Source organism: Petaurus breviceps, unplaced genomic scaffold (genome assembly GCF_028583685.1).
Source record: "Petaurus breviceps papuanus isolate PSGF00001 unplaced genomic scaffold, PetGlider_PUasm1.0 90825, whole genome shotgun sequence".
NCBI lineage: Eukaryota > Metazoa > Chordata > Mammalia > Diprotodontia > Petauridae > Petaurus > Petaurus breviceps.
In genome coordinates this window covers 4,318,427-4,342,923 of record NW_027187353.1, presented here as the reverse complement: position 1 = coordinate 4,342,923, position 24,497 = coordinate 4,318,427, and the positions used below count along the sequence as shown (strand labels likewise).

The window sequence follows — 24,497 nt, the reverse complement described above, 5'->3', positions numbered from 1 at the left end:
CCGCCCCCATTTTCCCTTCAATACCTCCTGGCTCCAGGTGCTATGAGGTGCCGATACAAGGACAGCAAAGTTCCCAGCCTTGGCATTTGCTCCTCTGGGGTGCCCTCCACTTCCTCCCTGCCTTCCTTTTTCTAGGAGAGGTAGCCTGGCATAGTGGGCAAGTCACTAACCCAGTCAATTTCCTCATCAGGGGAATAATGACGCCAGCAACACTTAGCTCACAAGTGACGTGTGTGCCAACCTTAAAGCCTTCTCTATTGTCATTTGTTATACTCCAGGAAACAGAAATACTTCTACAAGGGAGGCCTGGTTTGGGATGAAAACACGTCTGATGGCAGATATGTCAAAGAAAACTGCAAACCTCTGAGGGTGAGTGGCCTACTAGGGCCAAGTACCAGAAGTTGGGGCAGGGATGGGCAGGGTTTAGAGCAAGGGCTTCTGAAGAACTTGGGTGCCAGTCCTGGTTTTCTAGTTCATTCTCTGTGTGACTGACTTAGGACAAGCCACAGCCCCTCTAGTTCTCTGTCCTCATCTGTTTAGATGAGGCTTAGAATTCAGTCCTCAAATGAAATTCAGTGAGGTGGGTAGGAAGCATGAGAATTGATCTGTTTGTTTCTGGAAGGACCCTTGAAGGGACCAGCCCTGAGGCAGGCCTAGCCAGAGCTGCTGATGACAGGCTGGTCCCTCTTTGCCTCCCCTCCTCAGAGTTACATGCTCCACGACTCCCTGGAACACGTCCAGCTCTTTGACTTGATGAGGAGGATGTTAGAGTTTGATCCTGCCCAGAGGATCACATTGGCCGAGGCCCTGCTCCACCCGTTCTTTGCTGGCCTGACACCCGAGGAGAGGACCTTCCGATGTAGCCGAAACCTGAGCAGATGACAGGTGTCTGGCCACCCAGCCTAGGGATGGGGGGAGGGCAACCAAGGGAGGGGGCCTGGGGCCCAGGGATGTCTGTACCTCCCCTCCATCCTTTGTCATCAGGGCTTCCTCATGCTTGCAGAGCCCCAGAGGGGAGGAAGAACAGAGCTTACCAGAAAGCACAGATTTGACCCAAGATATTTATATGTTGTAAAGTTAAATAAAGTGTTTCTTACTGTTTGATAATTTCCTTGTCCATGTGTCTGTCTCCCAGGGCTCAGTTCCCAGAGCTGGCTACTCCCACCCCTTCATTTTACAGGCCACAGAGGCCAAGGTGACACTGGCACCCGGGTTTTCTGTGCTACAAAGTGCTGCCTATCTGTTGTGTCTACACTAGATGAAATTCCTCCAGGGCAGCCCTTGGTACCAATGTAGTCAGTGGAGTTCTGTCACTTTCTAATCCAAAAATCCCAACAACTTTCAGATTAGCAAATATAATGGAGAGAGAACTGGAGTCTCCCTCCTAAGATCCTTTCTGGCTCAGTTTTTGTATTCACAAGCTCCCTGTTTGGGGTGTTCTCAGCTGTCCTGTGTGGACTTGCTTTGTTCTGGCCCCAGGGACAGAACTAAGAATACTGGGTGCAGACTTGGGCTTGAGATAAGGAGTGTGGAAGGCGCTGCCTCTCGGGGCAATGGATTCTTCTCCACGTAGGAGCTGGGCCCGAGGGCTCTGCAGACCTTGCTCCAGCAGGGAAAGGCTTCACATTGCATGCTGTGGCTGGGTGCAGGCTCTTGAGAATGGCTCGATCAGGCCTTGAAGAAATAGGGTCTCTACTAGATACTCCCCAAAGTCTGCTTCACTGCTTCTCTCAGACGCCCAGCAGTCAGGGATTCCAAGAACTCTCCTGGCCTACAGCAGTACACCACACACCAGCCCCCAGGCTCCATCAGTTCAGCTTTATTTTAATGCTGGTTTTTTGTCATTCCCTACCCCCATCTCAACAGCTGCACTAGTGATAATCTCAACAGTTTTATGAGGTCTCCTCTCGTCCCCCGTGGTGAGGGGCTAATGACACAGCCAAGGCCAGGTGGCAGAATAAAGAGCCTTCATTCAGCTGCCAGAGGGAGAGGAAGAAAAATCTCTGAGGGGTTGGCTTTTGTTTTTAAGAGTCAAATTCTCTTGGGGCAAAAGGGAAAAATCAAGGGCTACTTTCCTTTTAACACAAATTATGTCAGGTGACAACCTAAGCAGGACTGAGGAGGAATAAGGAAAGGATTATATTCCTCAACCTGCCAAGGATGGAGTAAAAAATGCTGCTAAAAAAACAAGGCTACTCCCCCTCCCTCCAGGAAGCCACGCCGATCCTGTGGATCTCCACCTCAGCTTTCTGACTAAGCACCAATGGGGGGGCCAGACTCCCCACCTTTCCACAGTAGGAAGAGCAGGCAGTCAGGAGATTCTCCCCCATCCTTCTCAAACCCAAACTCCATTCCTAGGGTAGCACATCTTACTGTCTGTTGAGACCCTTCAAAGGGCTACCCATCCTCAAACTTCCACACCATTCTAGAAAAATGCTCCACATCTGTAAAAGAAACCCAAACTTTCATTTATCATGTACAAAATGGCTAAATCCCTTCCTGGGAGGGGCTGCTGTCTTCTAAGGGGCCTGCACCAGCCTCAAAGCTTCTGCACAGGCTCCATTCTCCACACCAGATGGGGCACAGACCATGAGGAAGCTGGGTTTGCTATTCCACAGAATTAGGAGCTAGGGCAGGGGGAGGAACTCTGGAACCCTGAGCAGGATACCCTTACCAGGAAGGGAAGGGAGAGACCAGGCTGATGGCTCACAGTCCTGGCTCTGTTAGTGCCACTTGCCAGGGAGAGAGCCTCTCTCCCTGGCAGAGGATCATTACCCCTTAGGTCTTACAGGAAAGAGAGAAAAAATTTTCACAATCTATACTAAGGTCCCTACTCTGTCCACAGTATGGCCTAGGGACTTAAAAAAAAAAAAACTAGAGGGGCACTGCCTACCCTGAATACCGAAAAATGGAGCTTGGACCAAAATGACGACTGAATCTTGTCTGGCTCTGTGAAATCTCATTCCCCTCCAAAGGCACCAAATATCAAGGTCTTTGGGACTTTTCTGCCAGCTGCTGGGACAGGACAGGAGAGGGCTGGAAGAGCTCACAGGCTGGCTTTCGAAGAGATTAAGATGGACCTTGTGCCTCCCCATCAGCACCTTCAGGAGGAAGTGCAAAAGCTGGGAGACATCTTGCTGGAATAGTGTATGGAATCCAGCACACTTCCTCTTTCTTTTGTGGCACCTCTGAGACAAGTGGCCTGCCTGAAAAGGCCAAAGAGACTGACGGCATCATCTCACACCAGATACTGAAACAGCAGCTTGCCAGGCCATGTCAGGATGGCCCCACATAGGGGCAGGGGGAGAGGCCACTTGGCAAAGGTAAAAGTTGGAGCAGCTCAAGTGTGGCCCCTGAACCTCCTCCTAGCTTCAAGGGCTCCCTCCTTCTTGGATAAAACAGCTACTGCATTCACCCCGAGAGAGACCTCAGGGAGGCAGGTGCTGAAGAGCAGACAGCCTGGCAAACTGAGGGGAGAAAAGCCCAACCACTGGAATTCAGAATGGTGGCTTTCACCCAGAGCCTCCACTCCTTGACCCCTCTGAATACACCTCGAATCAAAACGGGAACCCAAGAGAGGCTCAGCACCAAGCTTCCCACACGGGAGCTCCCAATACTGAACAAGAACTATGCCCCTTTTCTGCATATGCATTAAGATCCTCTGGAGGGGTGAGACTGCCTCAACCATCTGTCACCAGGACATTCCAGCCAATATGGTGGGTGGGGAAGGAACCCCAGGGACATGGTAGTGGAAGGACCAGTTCACTCTAGCCTTTGGTCCCAATGGGAACAACAATGGCACAGTTTATAGAACCCATGGGCACTGGGGGCGCAGGAGGGGGTGCTGCTGGCAAGGTGGATGGGCACTGTGGCTCTACAGTAATATGTCCCAAAGCTACCTGTGCTGGAAACATACGAGAACCAAAGGGGTCAACCAAACACAGTAAACATCAGAAGTAACAGGCTGGACTGATGCCTTGAGAAAAAAGGGTACACAGGTCAGATCAAGGGCAAAATGAAAAAATGAACACCCAAAGAATGACAAAAAACCCACAAACTGGTGTTCAGTTGTTGCTCCAGCAGAGCAGACAAGAGCTGGCCAGGCTTCCTCCTGGATGCCAGCTTTCTGCATGGGCCATGTGGCTCAGGACTGAGGGAAGGCAGGAAAGAAAACTCAACTCTGGCTACAGTCAAACATAAGAGCAACAGAACAATGAAACTAGCCCCCAACAAGGACAACCGCACCCCAGCATATCTGACATGATCAGAGGGAGGGGCTGATTATTAAAAAAAAAAAGGACTGGGGGTGGGGGGCAGAGAAAATGCCAGAGGAGAAAGAGGAAAGCAAAGAACTGCTGGGGATACCCTGCCCCCCCCCCCCCGGGTCTGGAGGCTGTAAACCTCAAACCCCGTCCAAAAGCTGCCTGTGTCTGTAAACAAAAACCCTCCACTGAGAAACAGGCCACCTGGCCAGATTGGGTGGGTCCCTGGGCAGCAGGCCAGGCTCTCTGTGCTTCCCACACCCTGGCCCCACATTGGCCCTAAGGGACAGCCTTCTACAGAGATGTCTCTCCCCTTCAAAGGGCAGTTACTCTTCAGTCTTAAATATGTTGTTTCTGGCAAAAGAAACAAACCTTAAAGGAAACAAAACAAAACAAACAAAACACAACACTGTCCATGGAGCTTCACATCCTTAAGGCGTTCTCTTAAGTTAAGTGTCAGCGTCTGGCTCCAGAGCCTCTGGGCCATCCCGGGACGCCCCCGCCGGGCTCATTGCCTCTACGTTGAGTGCAGCGGGATGACGAATTTGCAGCCAAAGGGTGAGCGGTAGTTGATGCCCACTTCCTGGAACACCTGCTGAGGGATGCCGATGTCACACAGGTAAACGCGTCCTGCACGCTCACCAAGGGGCAGGGGCAGGCCCAGGGCCAGGGACCACTTGGCATCGATGCCCAGCTCGGCCTCGCACATTGGCGGGTCTATGCTAAGGACTGGAGCCCGGTTCTGATTGGCCCAGTCCACAGCCGCTTTGTACCAGGGCTGGTCTCGGAGGAAGGCATTCTCGTGACAATCCAGGCAATTGATCACCAGGTCCACAGGGCTGCTGGGGAGATCTGCAAGTGAAAACAGCCACATCTAAACTCTGGCCTTAATGACTGCCCTGCAGTAGGGCACCTGCCTCATCCTACCCTCAAGTTTCCGTAAACACCTATCCTTCTTGTGCCTGACCACATACTCTCCCATCCACATTTCTATTGTGGACAGCTGCACTCATACCCTGAACAAGCAAGAGCCAAGAGCTCTGCTTTAGAAAGGTGATGTTTGGGGGAGCCCAGCTATCGAGGTGACCTCCCCCTGCAGACAGCATGCAGAAAAAGGGCTGTGCTGGGAGCAGACAGGGATCCTGGGCTTAATCACTTGGTACTGCAGCTTCCTCATCAGTAAGATAAAGGGCTCTAAGAGAGGATCTCCAACAGTCTCTTCTGGCTATAAATCCTAAAAAGGACTGCTGGGACATTATGGGACAGGGACAAGCATTTCAAGTGGAACTAAATGGATTAGACCCTAAAGCTCACTTACAACCCAAACACATTTCTCCCTCCTGAAGGCAAACTCAGAATGTCTTCTGTTGTAAAAGCTCTACTTACCAAATCAACTTTAAGATGCTCCACAAAAGGGAGCTGCCATTCTAATACATTCTGGGGACCACATCCAAGCTTTATGCTGGGCTCATTCTCCCTTTAACAGGAAAATGGTCTCCAAGTCACCTTTCTGAACACAAAGGGAGGCTGAATTCTACCCCCACGCACTGCCCGCAAAGGTCTAAACAGTGGAATGCACAAAGCTGAGAGGTAGCTTGTATGAGGTTACATTGCTACCACCATCATTATCAGTCATAACATTTTTACAGTGCCTGAAGGTCTCCAAAGTTCTTTACAAATATCATCTCATTTTGTCATGACAATCTTGGGAAGTTATTTTCCCCATTTTACAGATGAGGAAACTGAGGCAGACAGGGGTGACATGCCTTGCCCAGGGTTACAATACAGTTGTGTCTGAGGCCAGAGTTGAACTAAGGTCTTCCTGGCTCTGTTAGCTGCCAAGACTTGAAATTCTATTTCCCTGCCCACTGTCTAATACCCATATTGATCTAGAACTGGAAAGAACCTTAGGAATCCTCTAAACTGGGGATCTCACAATCCTTTCTTAGAACAGTGTTTTTAATGCATAAAAACACAACAGAATTACAAAAGAAATAAATTCTACTGAAATACAGTCATCAAGATATTTGTTAAAAGTTCACAGACTGGATCAAGAATCTCTGATCTAGATCAGTCCCTTCAGCTCACAGCGGAGGAAACTGCAGCTCAGAGACAAGCAATCACCAAGTGCTGCAGGTCACCCAGAGTACAGATCAGAGCCGAGCCTCTCCCCACTGCCTGCAGCTGCCTCCTGTGAAGCTCTCCCATCAGCCTAGGAGGGGGAGGGGGAGGGGCCACAGGCTCTTACACTGTCCAGGCCACAGGGCTCAGAGGTAGCCTCCAGCCACCAGTGGATTTGTCTGCTGGCCTCAGGGTTAAGACCAGACCAGCTTCCTCTGACACATCCCTCACCCCAGGTCTAGCAGATCTGTTCTGTATGGGGGGAAGCACCATCTCTTTAGCATGTATGCCTACCTTTCCTCCTGGGCTGAATTTTGTACTTCTTTGGATGCCCAGGGTCCTGCCCTGTAGGTTCATAAAATACTTGTGGTTGCTGACAAGGGACCCTGGCCTTTAAGTGAAGTCAGCACCTGATTCACTGAACAACTTAAGGTAGTAGCTTCCTCCCTCTGAACCTGTTTCCTTTGGTGTAAAATAAAGGGGTTCCTTCCACTAGTAACATCCTATGAGAACTGGCTATCCTATGAATGACATTCGCTTTCTAAGCACCGGTTTCTACTTGCTGCCACTAGATGGCAGAAATAGATTACAAAAGTCCGCTGCAAGACCAATTAGCCAAGAATGCCCTTTCCAGCAAAGGCTCATGTAAAGTTATCCTGGCTAGGAAAGGACCTTGCCTGAGGTCACACAGCAAGTAAGAGGCAGGGCTAGGGTGCAGGTGCAGGTCCAGGTCCAGGTCTCTGGCCTCTCAGTCTGCAGCAGATTAATGTGAGAAGGGACGGGGAGGGGAATGGGAACCTTAGCCACCTCAGTACTGACCCGCGCTGGGATCAAAGCTCTCACTCACCTTTGAGACTGGACACCTGCTGGCCCTGTGTCTTGCTGAAGAGGGACAGTTCATTGGTGATAGACTCTAACATCTTGACAAAGTTGGGCAGGAAGAGGATGACGTGGACATCATGGTTGGCAAGGTGTCGCCCACAGCTTATGCCCTGAGCCCCCTTCACATGGGGACCGCAAAGTAGGGCGACTGTAGGCCTTTGGTGGACATTCTTGGGATTCAATCTGCGAAGGAGGGATGGGGGCAGGACATAAGCTACTAGTTCTTCAGCCCAAGCCACCCCGTACTAGTCAAGCATCCTGAGGAAGGAACTGTCTTCCCACCCGCATGTCCTTAGCAGGCTGCTCCTCCATGTATCTACAGCTGTCCATACTGATGCCAGCAAAACACACCTAGACTAAAAGACTGGCATGCCCAATTACCCCTGACCTGAAGCTGTGCTATCCATGCCAATGTCATCTCCTCACCCTAGCTAACATAGGAGCCCTCAATGGCTCCCTAAGTGTTTATGGCAGCAAGTCCAAAGCCTCTGCCTTGCTCTGGCTCTCCCACTCCTCAGCACACAGTATGACTCTGGCTAGGTCACCTCTCCACTGTCCCTGCCCATGCCACAGTCAATCTCGACCTTGCTCTTGCTCCTTCGGGCAAGGCCCAGCAAGCCCTGCCTTCCACAGGAAGTCTTCTCTGCCCATGGCGACCACTCTCTTTTCTGACTCCACATCATTCCATTTAGCATTTGTTTCATGTGTACTTTTTTACTTCAATAAAATGCCAAACCTCGAGGGTCTGGGGGAGGGGACAACCTGCACATTTATACAGCTTATGTAAAGACTGAGAAGCATCTACACAAAGGGCCTCTTTGGGCCTCTGGATCACAAAATGTTCATTTAGCCATGGGATCCCAGCCTTAGAACTGGAAGGAACCTTGAGAGACCACCCAGGTCAATCCCTTCATCTCAAAGACAAAGAGAAACAAGAGCCAGTGAAGAGGAAGAGTCTGCCTAAGACCATGGGGTATCAGAGCTGTGGCTCAAGCTGGGCCTTGTAGCTTCATATCCAATGCTTTTCCTATTACAACGTTCTGCCTCCCAACCCAAACTACTTGACCAGGGAAACATTTCTATTTCCTACCTCCTCAGCAGACTGAGTGCAGTGGTTCCTGGGAAGTTCAGGGGTGAAGACAACAAAGACAGAGAGACCAGAGCAGACACTTGTTACAGAGAAAGACAGGCAAGGATGGAGGGAAGACAGTGAGGGAAAAGAATGAAGGGAGGGACAAACAAGGAACAGGGTCCAGGATGGGGAGACAGACAGTGGGGGCCTCTCAGGAATAACGTATCAGACACTCTCCCCAGTAGCATGCTCTACATCAGGGCTTCTTAAACTTTTTCCACTCCTGACTCATGATCCCTATGTGCCTTTTGGCAGTGTTTGTTGGCACCGTGTGGCCTGAGGGCATGTGCAGTGCAAAGTGTGCATGCCTTGTGTTCAGAACCAAGGCTGTAGTGAAGTTGTCCGATGCAAGTGCTGCCAGAAACACCCTGGATTTGATTTTTAATTAATTTTTGGTCATACATTCAGAAATCTTTTACTATTGCCAAAGTTTTCATGATTCCATCTGGGGTCAAGACCCACAGGTTAAGAAAAGCTGCTATAGATGAGTTCTATGTGGGTTCCGAGTAGCAACTTCACCTCAAATCCTCTCCAGGGATGCTCTCTGGGTGGGACTCAGAGCAAAATGTCATGATTAGCTAGAGAGTTTCTCTGATGACCCTACCTCCTTTTGCAGGAGCTCACTCCAGAACATCACCAAAGGGTTCAGGGGTTCCATTCCCCATGACGGCCTGACATATCTGATTATAGTACATTCAGGCAAAGGAATTACTAGGGATAGACATGTACATTCAATGGGGAGAAAGTCCTCAGAGAGAGCTCAGAGTTCTATTTTTCTTTAGGCCTCAGTTCTCTATTCCTCAAAGTGAGGGTGTTGGTCTTAATCTCCCAGGTCCCTTGAGGTGCCCTTCCAATTCTCATGACCTATACAATCATATTCAAAGGAGGCCTTCTGCCATTCAATCTCTGTTCTTTATTTCCTCAGGATGCTGATGCTTCTTTTGATTAAATGAAGTCTCATTAGGCCATTAATAACAGTGGGAGGATCTGTAAACGCTGAGGAACAGGAGTAAAGGAGACCTCAAAGGTGCTCAAGGAAGGCTTCAAGGTCTATAGAGAGCTTAGATTCTGTTTCTCCATAAGAGAATGTGCCTGGGCTGAGGACTTTTGAAGTGGCTTAGCAAATGCCTCTTGGACTTTTGAGGGGAATATAACTGTTTTATGTTAAGACTGACCCTATGGACTTTATCTGAAGAAGTTCTTCTCCCCCAAAGTCAGCAATGTTATTCACGAAACCTTAGGAACACTGTATTACTGGTGACAGGACAAGGAAGGGAAAGCAGTTCACAGCTAAACCCATCTTATTCCCACCTGACTTACCTTGTGCTTAGACAGGGAGGGTAGAGGTACCCAAGCCCAGTGGACATTATGTTGGGGAATCTTGGATGATTAACTTGAGACAATCACAAACAGAATTTCAGTATATCCTAGAGGACAGCCTTGGGGTCACAGATTTCAGTCATGAAAGGACAGATTGAAGGATTGATAACTGGGCAATGGAGAGCAAGGTGAGAGTAGACAGGAGGAAAAGCCTTGAGAATAAATACTATAAAGGAAAAGCAACTCTGATCATGGGACATACAGAAGAAACAAACTAACTCCCTGGCTGCAAAGTGGGTGGCTATTCCAGTCACTCAATAGGATACTGTTAAGCATGAGGGTCTCTTCTGTGCAAGGCACTATGTGGTGGTGAAACTTTAAAGATGCTGATCTCCAAACCTCAAGCCCCACCCTTTCCCTAAACCCTCAGGTTCACCATACTGACTCACCTGTTAGGCCCTCCCAGCAGGGTCAGGGCCATCTGGCTGGCACAAACTCCAGTCATCTCCAGCCGCCGTTCCAGTGTCAGACCATGCTTCTCAGCTACCGATAACAGCTTCTTGTGCAACTCGTAGGAGACACTCGGGACAACCAGCCCAGAGTCTGTGACTCAGAAAGGAAGTGGAGAGGAGGGAGAAAGAAATGAGTAAGAGCAAAGGGTCCAAAATGGGCCTTGAATATTCAGGTCTGATGCTCTCATCTTCTGAGCCTTTCTGACATTTCCTGAAAGCTCAGAAGTGACTTTTGGCATTGGCTGCTTTTAAAGTCAATGTAACTGAGAATAACAACTTAGTGGTCCAAATACAGACCAGGCCCCAAAGAGGATTGAGATATAGATATAGACACACACACCCAGAGGTGTCTTCAAAGCACCACAGAAATATGTACATGGGAAAGGTTTTTTGTTTTTTTTTAAACATTTACTCCAACTCATCATAGATGTTTTCTTCATTTTCATCTCTTGCTCACTTCTTTCACACCTCAGTAACAAGTGTGAACACACTGGTTTTAGACAAGGATGATTTAGAAAAGAAGTTCAGTCTATTTAGGACCAAAACAGTATGATGAGGAGTAACAGTCCATATTTACCCAGCACAAATACAATACCCCTCATTTTACAGGTAACAAGTGAAGACGCATTGAATCATAGAGGAAGGGGCAGAAGTCAAACTCGGGTTTTCTGATCCCAAGTCTTGTACTTTTTCCACAATGCACAAACCAATTCATGAAGAATTCCTATCTCAGTGAACATGGGGGTCCACTTCACACTCAAATTCACTGCTGAGGTATCTATCCTAGCAACTTCCAGGGTACATGTCTGACAGTCAGAAGTGAAGACAGACTCTTCCACTGAGAAATTAAAAGAAGTGCACTTTGACAGTGTTATTTTTCTGAAAGGGTCACACAATGATCCTTCCTCAGCCTTTTCTAGGCCTCATTCCCCAGAAGTCCTATCTTAAACTGTCAAAAGGCCCTTAGGGAATAGAACTGTAGTAGATGATCAAACATCTTCCAACCTTTTCCCATTTAATGACAATGGTAAGTCATTTGTTCCTTCTCTCATTCTTTCATGTCCTATTCCATAGTTTTTCTTTACCTAATAAGAAACTAAGCTAGGCTTTATGTTTTCAAGCAATTTTTTTTCTTTTTCTGCTTTTCTTAGGTCAGTGCAGATTAGACTCAGAATTTAACTTAGCTATTAAAATAATATTGAATATATTTTCTCTAACAGAAATGGAAATACGTGTGTAGAGAATGGCAGGATGATATTCTTGTTATTCCCAAAGCAAAACATTTATTTCAATCATTTATTCAACAAACATTATGTACCTATAATGAGAAGTACACTGTTACATTCTGGGAAGAAAAAAAGCTAAATAATAAATGATACCTACCACCTTCCAGGAGAGAAGGGTGAAAGGGGTAGTATTTACCCCATATTCACAAATACATAGGTTAGACCAGAGATTCCCAAACTTATTTGGCCTACAGACCCCTTTTCAAAAATATATAAAATATCTTTTTTTAAAATGACACATCTTAAACTTAATAATTTATTGTAAATTTTGGGGTTTTTTCCTGCAGAGAAATTCTGATGATGTAAAACTGTGTCATGTGATCATATAGTATCATATTGTAAATAAGTCATTACACACACACATATTCCTGCTGATGAACACTGGACTTCTCAACAATGCACAACATGCTCTGCCAACACTAACTTTTTAAGATCTGTTGGTGGACTTTACCATTGATCAATTATAACTTGCATTTTATGTGTTTATCTGGAAAATAATGTAATCACTATAACTTTAACTCTGTTACACAACAGATGAAACACATATGAACAGTTTTTCAAATTTTTCTTTTCTTTCCTTATGCTTCCACCGCCCTCTTATTTTTATTAAACTGTCCCCCAATTGCACCAGAGGCTACCACTGCCTCCCTGGATCATTCCAGTGCCCTCCAGGGAGCTGTATCTTTGGGAACCACTTTGGGAACCTCTGGATTAGACTATAATAATAAATCTATAAGGCTATAAAATGAAAATTAGGTGAGGAAGAAAAAGATTTCCAGCTATGGGAATTAGGAAAGACTTCTTGAAGGAGGTGCCACTTAAATTGGCCTTTAAAGGATGAGCAAATGTATTTCTGGACATGGCCAACAGGGGAATTTGTTTTACTTTATTATGCATGTTTGCTACAAGGATTTTCTTTCTTTGGCGGGGGTCCTGCAATGTGGTAGTGAAGAGAAAAAAATTTATACTAGTAAAAAATATTTTAGTTTACAAAAATTACTGAAAAAAAGATCTCTCAAATCTCACCTTCTCTACATCTTTCCCAGTCTGTCCCATCTCCATTGCTAGTGCCTCCCATCTCAGATTATCTTTTGTTTACACTATTTTATGTTGTGTGTACATAGACGTTTGTATATTGTCTTCCCCACTGGAATGAGTTTCTTGAGGGCAAGAGTACTTGCCTTTCCTTTTATTCCCAGAATTTGACACATAGTAAGCACTTACACATTAATTCATTTGGTCCTTATAACAACTCTGGGAGGTAAGTGCTATTGTTATCTCCATTTTACAGTTGAGGGAACTGAGGCCCAGAGAGGTTAAAGGACTTGCCCACTGTCACAGAGTTAGGATGTATGTGAGGCAGGATTTGAACTTGTCTTCCTGATTTCAGGTTCACAGTTGGTAGGGTAAGAAGTCAACAGGGAGAACAGATTGGGAAGGAAACAACTCTGAGATTATAATTAGCTTGAATAAAGGCCCTGGAGCTGAAAGTGGGGGAGCACACCGAAGGGAAAGTGAATCATCACTTTCCAGATGGCTGGACTACAGAACTTATGGCAGGAAATTTAACATCCCCTCACTTCCATTTAATAAACACAAGAAAACAGCCATCAAAAAATACTGACGACGCAGACTTTCCTAGATAGCAAAGGCCAGAACGGTAACATTGAAAGTGTGCAATTTGAATTCTAGATATTTCACACAATACTATTCCTGGGCCTTAAGCAGCCAAGAAAGGCAAGTAACTAGCAGACTTATGTCAGATTCTGTAAGTAACTTTACTTGCTAGGTCATCTGAAGTACTTCATACTTCACTAAAGGTCAATACCACTTTTAAAATAGCAGAGTTCGCTGGTGATCAGCAGAGCAATATCCAAAAAGCCATTACAATACAGACTGATAAAACAAGAGATACTTCACTTTGACTTCATGGATGCATCATTTCATTGGTATGACATTCATTCGTAAATGAAACTAGGACAACAAACAAGCATGAAATGGAACAAAGCAGGTGGTGTTTCCATGGGGCTCTATTATCATTAACAGTGACAACAGAACCTCTATATTTGAACACCACTTATTTATCAATGGCATTAGCATTTATAAAGGTGGCAAAAGTAGTTGGACATAAACAGATACAGGTGAAATCCAAGCTCAAAGTAACACAATTTACAAAACTGAATTTTATTTTTTATATCACCATCATATTTAGATATACTTTAGCCCCTAACCCCCAAAATGAACATTTCTTCATAACAAAGAAAACAACCAATTCGGTGAATATGGCTAACAATGTATGCAATATTCTGTCTTTACAATCCCTGACTTCTCTTAAGAGAAGATAGAGGTGTTTCATTCCTTCTTCTCTTGGACTTTTGTTGGTTATTAAATTATTCTAAGTTCAACCTCCTTTTTAGGTATTTTTTTGTTTAAATTGTTTTAGTCATTATGTATGAATACTTACTGTTCTTCTGATTCTATTTATCTCACAGCATTCGTTCCTAGAATCTTCCCCATCTTCCCCACGCTTCTCTGAATTCCTCATATTTCTATGCCACAGTTGGGGGTTCAGTCATTCCCTAAGCAATCAACATTCATTTTGTTTCCAATTCTTTGCTACTATTTGCATTTAGCAGAACTTTGTTTCTGTTTTTGATCTCCTTAGAGAAGATACATTCCCAGCAGAAGCATGGGTCAAGGAGTCAAAGAGTTTCTTTGCTTGCACATTTCCAAACTATCTACAGAGAGCAGTGAACTAACCAAAAGTATATTAATGTAAGATAACAAGTGTAAGACTACTCAGGGATCAAGTTATCTCAAAGAGAAGCAGATTCAAAAAGAACTGAAAAAAAAAATCAAAGATGTTACTATTACCCCCAAAAAGCAGACTGAGAAGACATTAGCAACAATGAGACAAGTCAACTATTTGCTCTCATCTAAATAAAATCCTCTTATGGGTAGTCTATGAATATATGGAATATTCTTGATGAAAACACAAGAAAGAAATGAAGGCTTTCACAATCCACCATCTCTACGTCTGCTGATTACAAAGAAGCAATTGATGCTATAAAACAAAATGCAAGCAGGCTCTGCTAGAATACGCCATCTTCCAGTGTACATTATCATACACCAGTCCATGGCAAACCTACGGAGTAAACATTGTTCAGTGACTCATTCTTGCCATCCAGCAACAATCACCAAAAATCTTCAACAATCTAATGAAGATGCCCTGCCCCAACTTCACACAGAAGAGGGATTCCCTATTCACAGAGAGGTGGTACAGACACTCTTATTTGTAGTAGGTATTTTATTGACTGTACTGAGCATAGAAACACTAGGACTTTCCAATGAGATCCATGTTGATGCAAAAGAAAGACCAAGTGAATGAAGAATATATATTGTGCAAATCATGTAAATTAGCTGAATAGACAACCCACTGGGAGTCCGTCAACATATTGTGCTGGGCCCACAACTGAATAGGGGGTGGTGACGAGGCTGTATCACATTGTGAAAACTATACCGAACTTTCAGTAATTGCAAGTAACTGAATGCCTCCAAAGTCTCCATCTTTAACACCAATGTTCTCCCTGTGGCACACCATGATGATGGAAGAGTGATTGCCATCTTCTCTGAGGCCTCTAAGAGAACCAAGTGCCTCATACCACCAGAAGCAGTATACATTCATATCATATAAATACATATCATACATTAAAGTGACAGCCATTCCTTTATAGATAAACAGTCAGAGGAAATAAATAGGCTGTCCTCAAGGGAAGAAATGTAAGTAATGAACAGGCACATGAAAATGCTCCAAATAATAATTAGAGAAGTACAAATTAAAACAATCCTGAGACTGCCTCACACCCGTGAGACTGGCGAAGAGAACAAAAAAGGAAGGTGACAATTGTTGGAGGAGCCCTGGGAAGGCAGGGAAACTCATACATTGTTGGTGGAGCTATAACTGCTCCAACCATTCTGGAAAGCAAACTGGAACCATATCCCAAAGTTACTCAGCCATGTTATACCTTTCTGATATTACTACTAGACCATACTCCAAAGAGATCAAAGAAAAGGAACACATCCTCTATGTACAAAGACTTGCACAGCCATTCTTTTTTTGTAGTGTTGAAGAAATGGAAACACAGGGATATGCATCAACTAGAGAATAGCTGAACAAATTAGGGTATAAATAATGTAACAGATTACTTGAGAAATGGAAAAGGGGCTGGTCTTCAAAGAAAGCTAGGAAGACTAAGTGAGTAGAACCAGAGAACAGTTTATACATTAAGAACAACACTGTAAAATAACTGGCAGTGTAACCTTGAGCAAGTTACTTAACCCCAACTGCTTAGGGGCGGCCAGGTGGCGCAGTGAGTAAGAACACTGGCCCCAGCGTCGGGAGACCTGGGATTGGTTGTGGCTTCAGATACTCGGCACCCACACAAAAATAAATGGCCGTGTAACCTTGACCAAGTTACTTAACCCTGATTGCTTTAAAAAAAAAAAACAACTTTGAAATAACAATAGCAAGAATTTATATAGCACTTTAAGGTTAGAAAAGCACTTTACATAGCTGACTGATATTCAGAACAACCCTGGAAAGTAGACGCTATATTATCATCTCCATTCTACAAATGAGGAAACTGCAGCAGAAAGAGTAAGTGCTAGATCAAATCCTGAGGCAGAATTCAAACTCACGTTTTCCTTGACTCCAAGTTCAGTGTTCTATCAACTATACCACCTAGCTGCCCTAAATCTTGCAAGACTGATCAGTGCAACTGACTTTCCAGCTTTGGAGAGCTGATGTAGAAAAGTAATGGATTTGAGGGGCAGAATGAGGCATACATTTTTGTACATTGCAAATATGTGGATGTGTTCTGCCTGCCTATTTATTTGTTACAAGTTGCCCAAAATAAGGGGAAAAAATAAAAGAAGATTATGAAATCTTTTTTTTTTTTGCAGGGGGAAGGGGGGCAATCAGGGTTAAATGATACATCTTTTTCAAAAATTCACTGAAGAGAAGTTCAGAAGGAATCAGACAAGCAGGACAGCTTTAGAAATAACATATTGAACTTACTGCACTTAACAAAAAAGAAGCTATATGCAGTAGGAGATTCAGAGTTTCACATATATCTTCTTTTCTATTCTACCTTGTATATGAAAATGTTGGGATTTTTTGGGTTTAAGTTCAAAATAAAGCTAAAAACTTGGAATAGTAAGACATTATCAAAAACATATGACTGGAAAAGGAGGTGACCTAGTTGTATGATAGTGCAAAGTGCAAGTGAGAGAACACAGACAGTCTGAATAGAGCCCTGTTAATTTACTAAATATTAGGTGAACAGAGCAACACCTTCAAGTCCACAGGGTAGCTCCTCCATTTACTAGAAGACCTGCACCTGAAGCCCACGAAATGTTGAAGGGAGGTAAGGGAGGGAAAGGGTGTTGGAAGGGTGATCCTTCTTTGCATTGCCTTCCTCCTCTTCTACCCATCCTCTAGCAAAGGGTGGGACTCAAAGTAGGTGGTCCATAAATATCTGGGAACTCAGAGAGAACCTTAGCATCCAATTCTTAAACCCTCAACATTTACTGTACAGTCACAATAATCCAAGTGATAGGGAGAATCTTCAATTTCAACTAGCCTTGGGATAGAAAAACACAGCTCTGAGAAGACTTAGACTGTAATTTTCCCCTCTAGCTTCCAGGACAGCCAAATATTCTACCCTTTCAGCCTCTGCTGAAGCTGTCATTAGTGGTGCAGCAGGTGCAGCAACCTTGCATGCTAACAGCTGATTAAAATCACCTTTTTATAGCCGGCCCTATACGTGCAGACATGTAACACATTATCAGGACTAATTAGTAACCGTTGGAAGCTGTGTGAAAAAGCCAAATGAACGCTCCACATCACAAGGCGACCTTTAAACCTGTCAGACAAGTCACGCAAGGTTCAGCTTTCATTCTGCTCCATTCATTTCTCCATTCATTTGTCTTTTTTAAATCCCACAGCTGACGGTGGAATGTGAAGTGGATGGGGGTCCAAGCTCCCTGACTTGGGCAGTCCAGAATTCCATAGCTCTGGGATTTACACTGTCCCCCCAAGAATCCCTGCCTCTTCTGGTGTCTGAAGATCAAGAGTTGTTTTCACTCCCAAAGACCCTCAAGAGGAAGGATTCAAGGTTGATCCTGAGATCTGCTGTTAAGTGTACTTGGCTGTGCCTCTTCCTCTGACCCAGGGAAGACCCACTGCCCTCTCTGGATCTTACAGTTACAAGGTACATGCCTGTCACCAAGTCATTCACCTGGGTTTACCAGTAGTCAATCAACTCGGAGGCAGGGAGCAGAACACAGCATGTTTCCATAGCCTAGAAACAGACGAGGCAAACACAGCCCCTTGATGCTGCAGCATGCAGACCCCGGGTCCGTGCCAACCTTACCCTGACCGCTCTCTGGCAGGAAGGCAGCAGCACCCAAAAAGCTTCTCTTCCAATCCCACACTCAGACTGGCTTATCCCAACCAGGCCAAGGGAGTGAGATCGGCTCCAAGAGTGTCAGCAATCGAGGGTCTAGCAGGTACAATTTATAAATAATAATGCCACCAAAACAAAAAAGAGCTTAAGACTAACCAAGTCTAATGATGTTTGGATTGGAATTCTGGTGGATCTTCATTTCGTTGTTTGGAAATGAAAGGAGGTCCCATGACTTTTGTTAGTATTAACACATATTTTACAGCTGCCTGAGAAACAAAGGCAATATAATTATAACTATTTCATGACTTGCACAGCATTCTTGGAGATCTGTAACTCCAGGAGATCACAAAAATTTCCTAAATGCACCCCATCCCACACAGAATTTTACAAACCTGCACAGATCATTCCCACAGCATGAATTGAGTGCCTTACTGATGTATGACATACCACCTTCCACTCCCCTGCCACTACACGTGCCCAAACATCATTCCCTACACCCCATCTCCCTACCATGTAGAACTCTGCATGCAACCTTTCTCATGCCTTTTCCTCCATCCCAGAATAAGCCGGCACCTTCTCTCATCCTTCTATTTCATGTTCAAACTTTTCAATTTCTTCTCATGCTGCGGTGGAACACAAGCTACTACCTTGACCTCTCCATCCCACCTAGTATCAGTAAGCAAGCTGCCCACCAGGAAGAGCCTACTTAGATCCCACAACCATCTGGATATGCACAAGTCAGCTTAGACCACTATCCACCACACAGTACAAAGGAAGGTGGGTCAGTCCTGGATTGTATCCAAGGCTATTTAATTCCAAAAAACAACAAAAGGGCACGGCTGGAATGCTGAGGTTCCTGAAGACATTCTAGCAAAGCCCTAGAGTTTTCTCTTCTTCAATGGGATGGCAGTGTACCCACCACCAACCTCACTGAAACTGTAGCTCCCTGAGGGACAGACAGGAGCAGCATGTGCCAGGCATGTCTAACCACCATCTTCCCTTATCCTAATGGGGACAGCCCAGGATGCTGAGCCCCAGAGTTCTGGGAAGAGGATTGCTTCTAGCCCAGCGCCCTCAGCGACCATGTGGTGAAACAATCCCATGGAGCTCTAGCCTGGCAGTAGCCACAGCTCCTAAAGAGCCAGAAAGGAAAGTTCTTGCCATTAAATTCCTCTGTAATGCCATGAAGTTCAACTTTAGGAACTGGCATGATCTTATCACTGAAATTAACATCTGCTGTGCTGCTACACTATAAGGGTCACCAGCTGAAAACCTTCCAGATGTGTCAGTCCCCTCCATGAGAACAGGAACAGGGGTGGTCTTACTTTGCTATTTACATCCCGAGCATTTTGCATATAGTTAAGCAATTAATCATGTTTTATTCATTCATACACTCATTCAGCAATGGAATTAACATAGATGAAGTACCAAAAGTGAAGCTATGGCATTCTCCATTCCATACTTATAATAAGTATACAAAGTACTAACTATAAATGCTAACACATTTATCTAACTAAACCTCTGTCAAATTTAAGGATCTCACTCCTCCCCATTAAAGCTTTACTTAAACAGACTAGCCAAGTAGGAGAAAGTATGTCTTAATCTGACCCAAACTTATTTCTCTTTTTGTATAGAATCATCTCTTTGGGTGTGTAATAGGTCCTTAAAGCTTAGACACCCCAGATACAAATGACCAGTTGGTAAATATTCACATTTGTTGTTCAGTCACTTTCAGTCATATATGACTCTCCATTGGACCCATTTGAGGTTTTCTTGGCAGAGACAGTGGAGTGGTTTGCCATTTCCTCTTCCAGCTCATTTTACAGAGGAGGAAACAATGAGGCAAACAGGGTCAAATGACTTGCCCAGGGTCACAGAGCTAGGAAGTGTCTGAAGCCAGATTTGAACTCAGGAAGATGAGCCTTCCTGACTCCAGGTCTGACCCTCTACCCTAGTTGCCCATAATCCATATGTGCTATAAGAGAAACAAAATAAGTATAAGACTGGTCCATGCACACAAGGAGTTTACAAATCTAATTAGAAAGAGAACTAAAATAAATGATGAATTAGGAAATAATTACTGATCAACAGGCATTAACAAAGCACCTACTATGTACCAAGAATGTGCTAGGAGACAAGGATACAAGTATAAAAAATGAAACTGTCTTTTCCCTCACCTATGCTGCTTCTCTGACAGTCTTTTTTCTTTCTACTTTAAGGATGTAGCTTACAATCTAATATATACACTAAACTGTGTGGTTATGATTATGGACATAATGTTGTTGTCTGACCTTTGTTTTCAAAGACTTGTGTGTTAATTGGATTTAAGGGAGGCAGAGTTGTACACAGTCATCTTCTTCACCTTCTCTTCCAGGGTCATTAAAATCCAGTGGCAGGACAAAAGTCAGGATGATTGGCCATGGCATGGGAATCATTGGATGACCTTGGCATCTTTGATGTCTGACCAAGCTCTAAGCACTCCGCAGCACCTACTTCAACCACCTTCATGACCTTTAGGAAAAAATTATTCTCATTCGCCCATTCCACCAAGTGAAGTATTCACATGCTTGGGGTAGACATCCTCATAACCTCATCAGTAGGTATGAGGCTGCTAGGTTACCTTCAACCTGGTTTAGCCCGTCTGCCAAGATGGTTTTATTGGGGTGTGGCCACTACACATGCTACAGCTTCTTGGTGCCACAGGTGAGAGATAATGGGCATAAGAGGAAGGAGTTCAAAGAAGTGACTGCTGTGGGCTGAAGTAGTTAGAGAAGTCAGGACTTAGGCTGAGTCTTAAAGGATAATCTGGGGTTTTAGGGAATGGCATGAACAAACACACAAAGGTGAGAACCATCATATGTAGAGATGACAGAAAGGTGGTCTGATTTGAGAGATCTGAGTAGAGAAGTAGTAGGAAATAAGGTGCTATAGGTAGGATGGGGGTACATTATGGAGGGCTTGAAAGCTAGACAGAAATGTTTGGATTTGGTATGGAAGGTAACTGGTAATTATTTCAGGTTCTTCAGCAGAAGTGTAGCATGAAAGTAGTGTTTGGGGAATATTAGTCTCAAAGTGGTGAAAAGGAGGGATTGGAAAGAAGAAAATCAAGGAAGAGAAACCAGTCAATACAATATTGTTGAAATAACCCAGAGGTAAAAGATATCAGGGTCTGGACTGGGGTAGTAGGCATAGAGAGGGGAAAAAGAACCCAAGACATAAAGACATATTATGAAAGAAGAAACAGAATAGGATAATAATAACCAATTACATACATAAGATGATTAAAAAGTACTCAAAGTTTTAAGCCTGTAAAACTGGCGTACAGCAGCAGTATCATAGCCAAAAGGTGTATCCTAGGCTACTATAGGTGTATCCTACAGCATTTAGGGCTTTTACTGAGGGGACAATGAACTCACAATTCTGTGTAGTTCATTGTGTAGGATTCTGTGTAGGACAATTGCCAACACAGAATTATTGCCAGTCATCTTGACGTCTTGCCACTGGACTCCAATGACACCAGAGGACAGAGTGTGGCTGATGACTTTGTGTAGCTCTGCCTCATTTAAATTCAATTCACAAGCAAGTTAAGACATCACCCTGCTGATGTAATTGGTGCTCTTTGAGAAAGAAGGACAAACAACAACGGTTACCTACAGCCATAAAATTGAAGAGATTATCAGGTTCCTGGAGCAGTTATCATCAGCCTGGATCCCTTCTGTTTTGGAAACAGGAACTCCTCAACTTTATTCAGAAATACTCATGGCATGTGAGACACATCCTTCCATACTAGGACTAAATTACTAAATGGGAAATACATCAATAATTTGTCAGCAACATCACAAAGACTTTTTCAGTTAAAAATTATGGAAAGACTCTAGAAAGAATGCAATTACTGGACTAGAATCTAAGCCAGAATACCTGCTTAAATAGCTTTCCTTTAACCTAATATATAATGAAATTTAATGACATGTGTAAATATATTTTTGCTTAATGGGGAGATCTTTCCCATTCATAACAGGCCCATGTAACCTGCTTGAGTCACATGAGTCTGTGGCAGAAGAGCTTGCTGAAGAGGTGGAGCAGAGCTAAGAGGAAGTTAGTGAGAGTAGTTAGAGCTAAGGGAGAGAGAGGAAGCAGACAGTGGGCTGTGTTGTTTGTGGGAAGCCTTGGGGATGGCAATGCCCTCTGCAGTGCTATTGTGTATAGATTTCTTTTTTGCTATGATGGATTTGGCTATCTGGTGTTGGGATTCCGTTTTCTGGTGTTTGAATAAATGTTTTGGTTCTATGTTCCATGTGGACAGTCTGTTATATCTTGCAATTAAAACCTGGGAATACGCCTGCATATTCACAGCAGCTGCTGTGTGTATTGTATTAGCAAAATAACACAGGGTCAGGACTTTCAACTCTGTGTCAACCAAGATATTTAAGCTAAAATCTACTTTTTAAAAAATTCTGAACCTAAAATACCACATTAAAGTGGACATTTCCATATACAGTGTAGAACAGGCCCACATATGAAACTGCAGATCTGTATTATGTAGAGCTTGCTGTTCTTTTAGTTATATAATAGGTATATAATTTAGGTATATAAGAACTTCAACCTGTAGCTTTCAAAGCTGTCCTGATTGTGTTTCTTCTGATCTTCATTCTGTTCTCTTCTCTGTATTTAAAATTTTTTGCTCCTTTTTTGCTTTTTTGTTCTCCTACTCTGCTCATGACCACCCCCATGCCCCCATTATTTTAAAAAAAGCAAAACAAATCCCTACATTGGCTGTGCCCAAAAACATATGACTGACTCATGCATTTATGACTTCTCTGTTATGAGGTGGGCAGTGTGCACTATTCCCTATAGCTGGTTATTGCACTGATCAGAGTTCATTCTCAAGTTTTTCAAAGTCATTTTTCTTCACAATTTGTTTTAGTAGTTATTTATTTTTCTACTGTCTGATATCACCACCCCCTTTCCCCAAGACTCTACACCCAGAAAACTGCTCTTCTGCTGGTCAGAAGTACAAGATGATCTCTCAGTGAAGTTGTCTATAAAGGCAAATTTTCAAGAACTGGAGGCATTCAATTCTGTGAGACGCTTCATTAGATGGGTATTAATACAGGTGTTGTGACCAAACCACATATATTCCATTCATCTAATTCCCCTCATGTCCATGTCCATGTCCATGTCCATGTCTCAAATAATGAAGTTTTCCCACCCCCCATAAAATAGTGCAACTGATTAGTCTATTCCTCCCAGAAGCAATACTTGAGTCATACCTTCTAGGGAGGAGGCTTAATTCCAAAGAAAAAGTGACACACTTCCTGGAATGCTACCTTAAAGTATTAGAATAAGATGGTCCTGAGGTTTAAAAAGTAATCACAATTCTAAAAAATCCCCCTGTAACAGAAGATAGATCCCTGTCATTAACTGCAAATAATCTAAATAGGTTTTTGTTGAGTAAAATCTTGCTATCAAAAGACTAAAATTCTTCAATAGTCATTTCCAAGGGGCGGCTAGGTGGTGCAGTGAATAGAGCACCAATCCTGGAGTCGGGAGGACCTGAGTTCAAATCTGGCCTCAGACACTTGACACACTTACTAGCCATGTTACTTTGGGCAAGTCACTTAACCTCAAGGTTTTATTTTTTCCAAAATGACTCTGTGCAAAAAACAAAAAGAAAAGAAAAAAGGTTTTAAAGGCACTACTAATTCCCTGAATATCTGTTCTTGAAATAAAATACCTGCTGGACTTAAATATAACTAAAGAGTTACTTGGGGTAGTTTGACCTGGATCCTTCCAGGAGACTACAGCATGAAGGAGAAGATGGGGAAGGAAAAATTGCTGACCCTCCCATCTTGGCACAAAGAAAGAAGAGCTGTCAAAAGTCAGAATATAGGGACACACAGATTTTATCAACTTGGCCACCCACACTATTAAAAAACAAGTATCCTATATTATATAGTGGAGAACAAAAGGAGGAAGTTAAAGAGAAACCTGCCAGAAGTAAAGAATAATTACATACTCATGAGGCAATTCACATAAAAAGCCTTGGGAGGGAAATTCAAGTAACTTTCAAGTATCTCAAGATCAACAGCTTTAGTCTTCTTTTCACTTTGGAACAGGTCCCAAACCCATAGCTTCCCTAACTTTCCCCCCACTAAATGAATTAAATTTGCTCCAATCTTCCAGAGTAGCCCTCCGCAGCTATTTTACTATTACAACATTGTTACTCCCTCGAAACAAATTTTCCATGTCTTTAGAAAGGCATCCAGGGCCAAGCCGAAATTAACAACAAGCAAAAAAATGTTCCTCAGACACTTGGTGTTTCAATTCTTCATTAAAAGGAACAAGAGTTTTAGAACCAGTACCTTAGAGAGAGATCATCTAGACCCCTGTTCGCCTCCCCTCCCCAACTCCCACTCTGTCTAAACTGAAGCTAAGAAAGGAGAAATGTGTTTTTGTTTGTCTTCTCCAGTCTACACAGAAGCAGAACCAACCCAATGACGCTCAAACCCAGCTCC

At 43.9% G+C, this 24,497-nt stretch overlaps 2 protein-coding genes across 6 annotated transcripts in view; one reads left to right on the top strand and one right to left on the bottom strand.

Moving 5' to 3' along the window:
- CLK3 (CDC like kinase 3) overlaps nt 1-1,107 on the top strand; it is a 29,780-nt gene extending 28,673 nt beyond the window's left edge. Inside the window, exons 12-13 of one of the 2 annotated variants that reach the window (XM_069071168.1) lie at nt 279-369; nt 706-1,107. In XM_069071168.1, the coding sequence (XP_068927269.1) occupies nt 279-369; nt 706-882 (268 nt within the window). In that variant the 3' untranslated portion in view covers nt 883-1,107. The remainder of the gene's footprint in view (nt 1-278; nt 370-705) is intronic. The other variant, XM_069071169.1, reaches the window with a different exon arrangement.
- A 697-nt stretch (nt 1,108-1,804) lies between these two features.
- EDC3 (enhancer of mRNA decapping 3) overlaps nt 1,805-24,497 on the bottom strand; it is a 64,658-nt gene continuing 41,965 nt past the window's right edge. For all 4 annotated transcript variants that reach the window (XM_069071165.1, XM_069071164.1, XM_069071166.1 and 1 more), the window contains 3 exons: nt 10,167-10,320; nt 7,231-7,448; nt 1,805-5,114 (listed from right to left, as the gene is read on the bottom strand). In XM_069071165.1, coding sequence (XP_068927266.1) covers nt 4,780-5,114; nt 7,231-7,448; nt 10,167-10,320 — 707 coding nt within the window. In that variant the 3' untranslated portion in view covers nt 1,805-4,779. The remainder of the gene's footprint in view (nt 5,115-7,230; nt 7,449-10,166; nt 10,321-24,497) is intronic.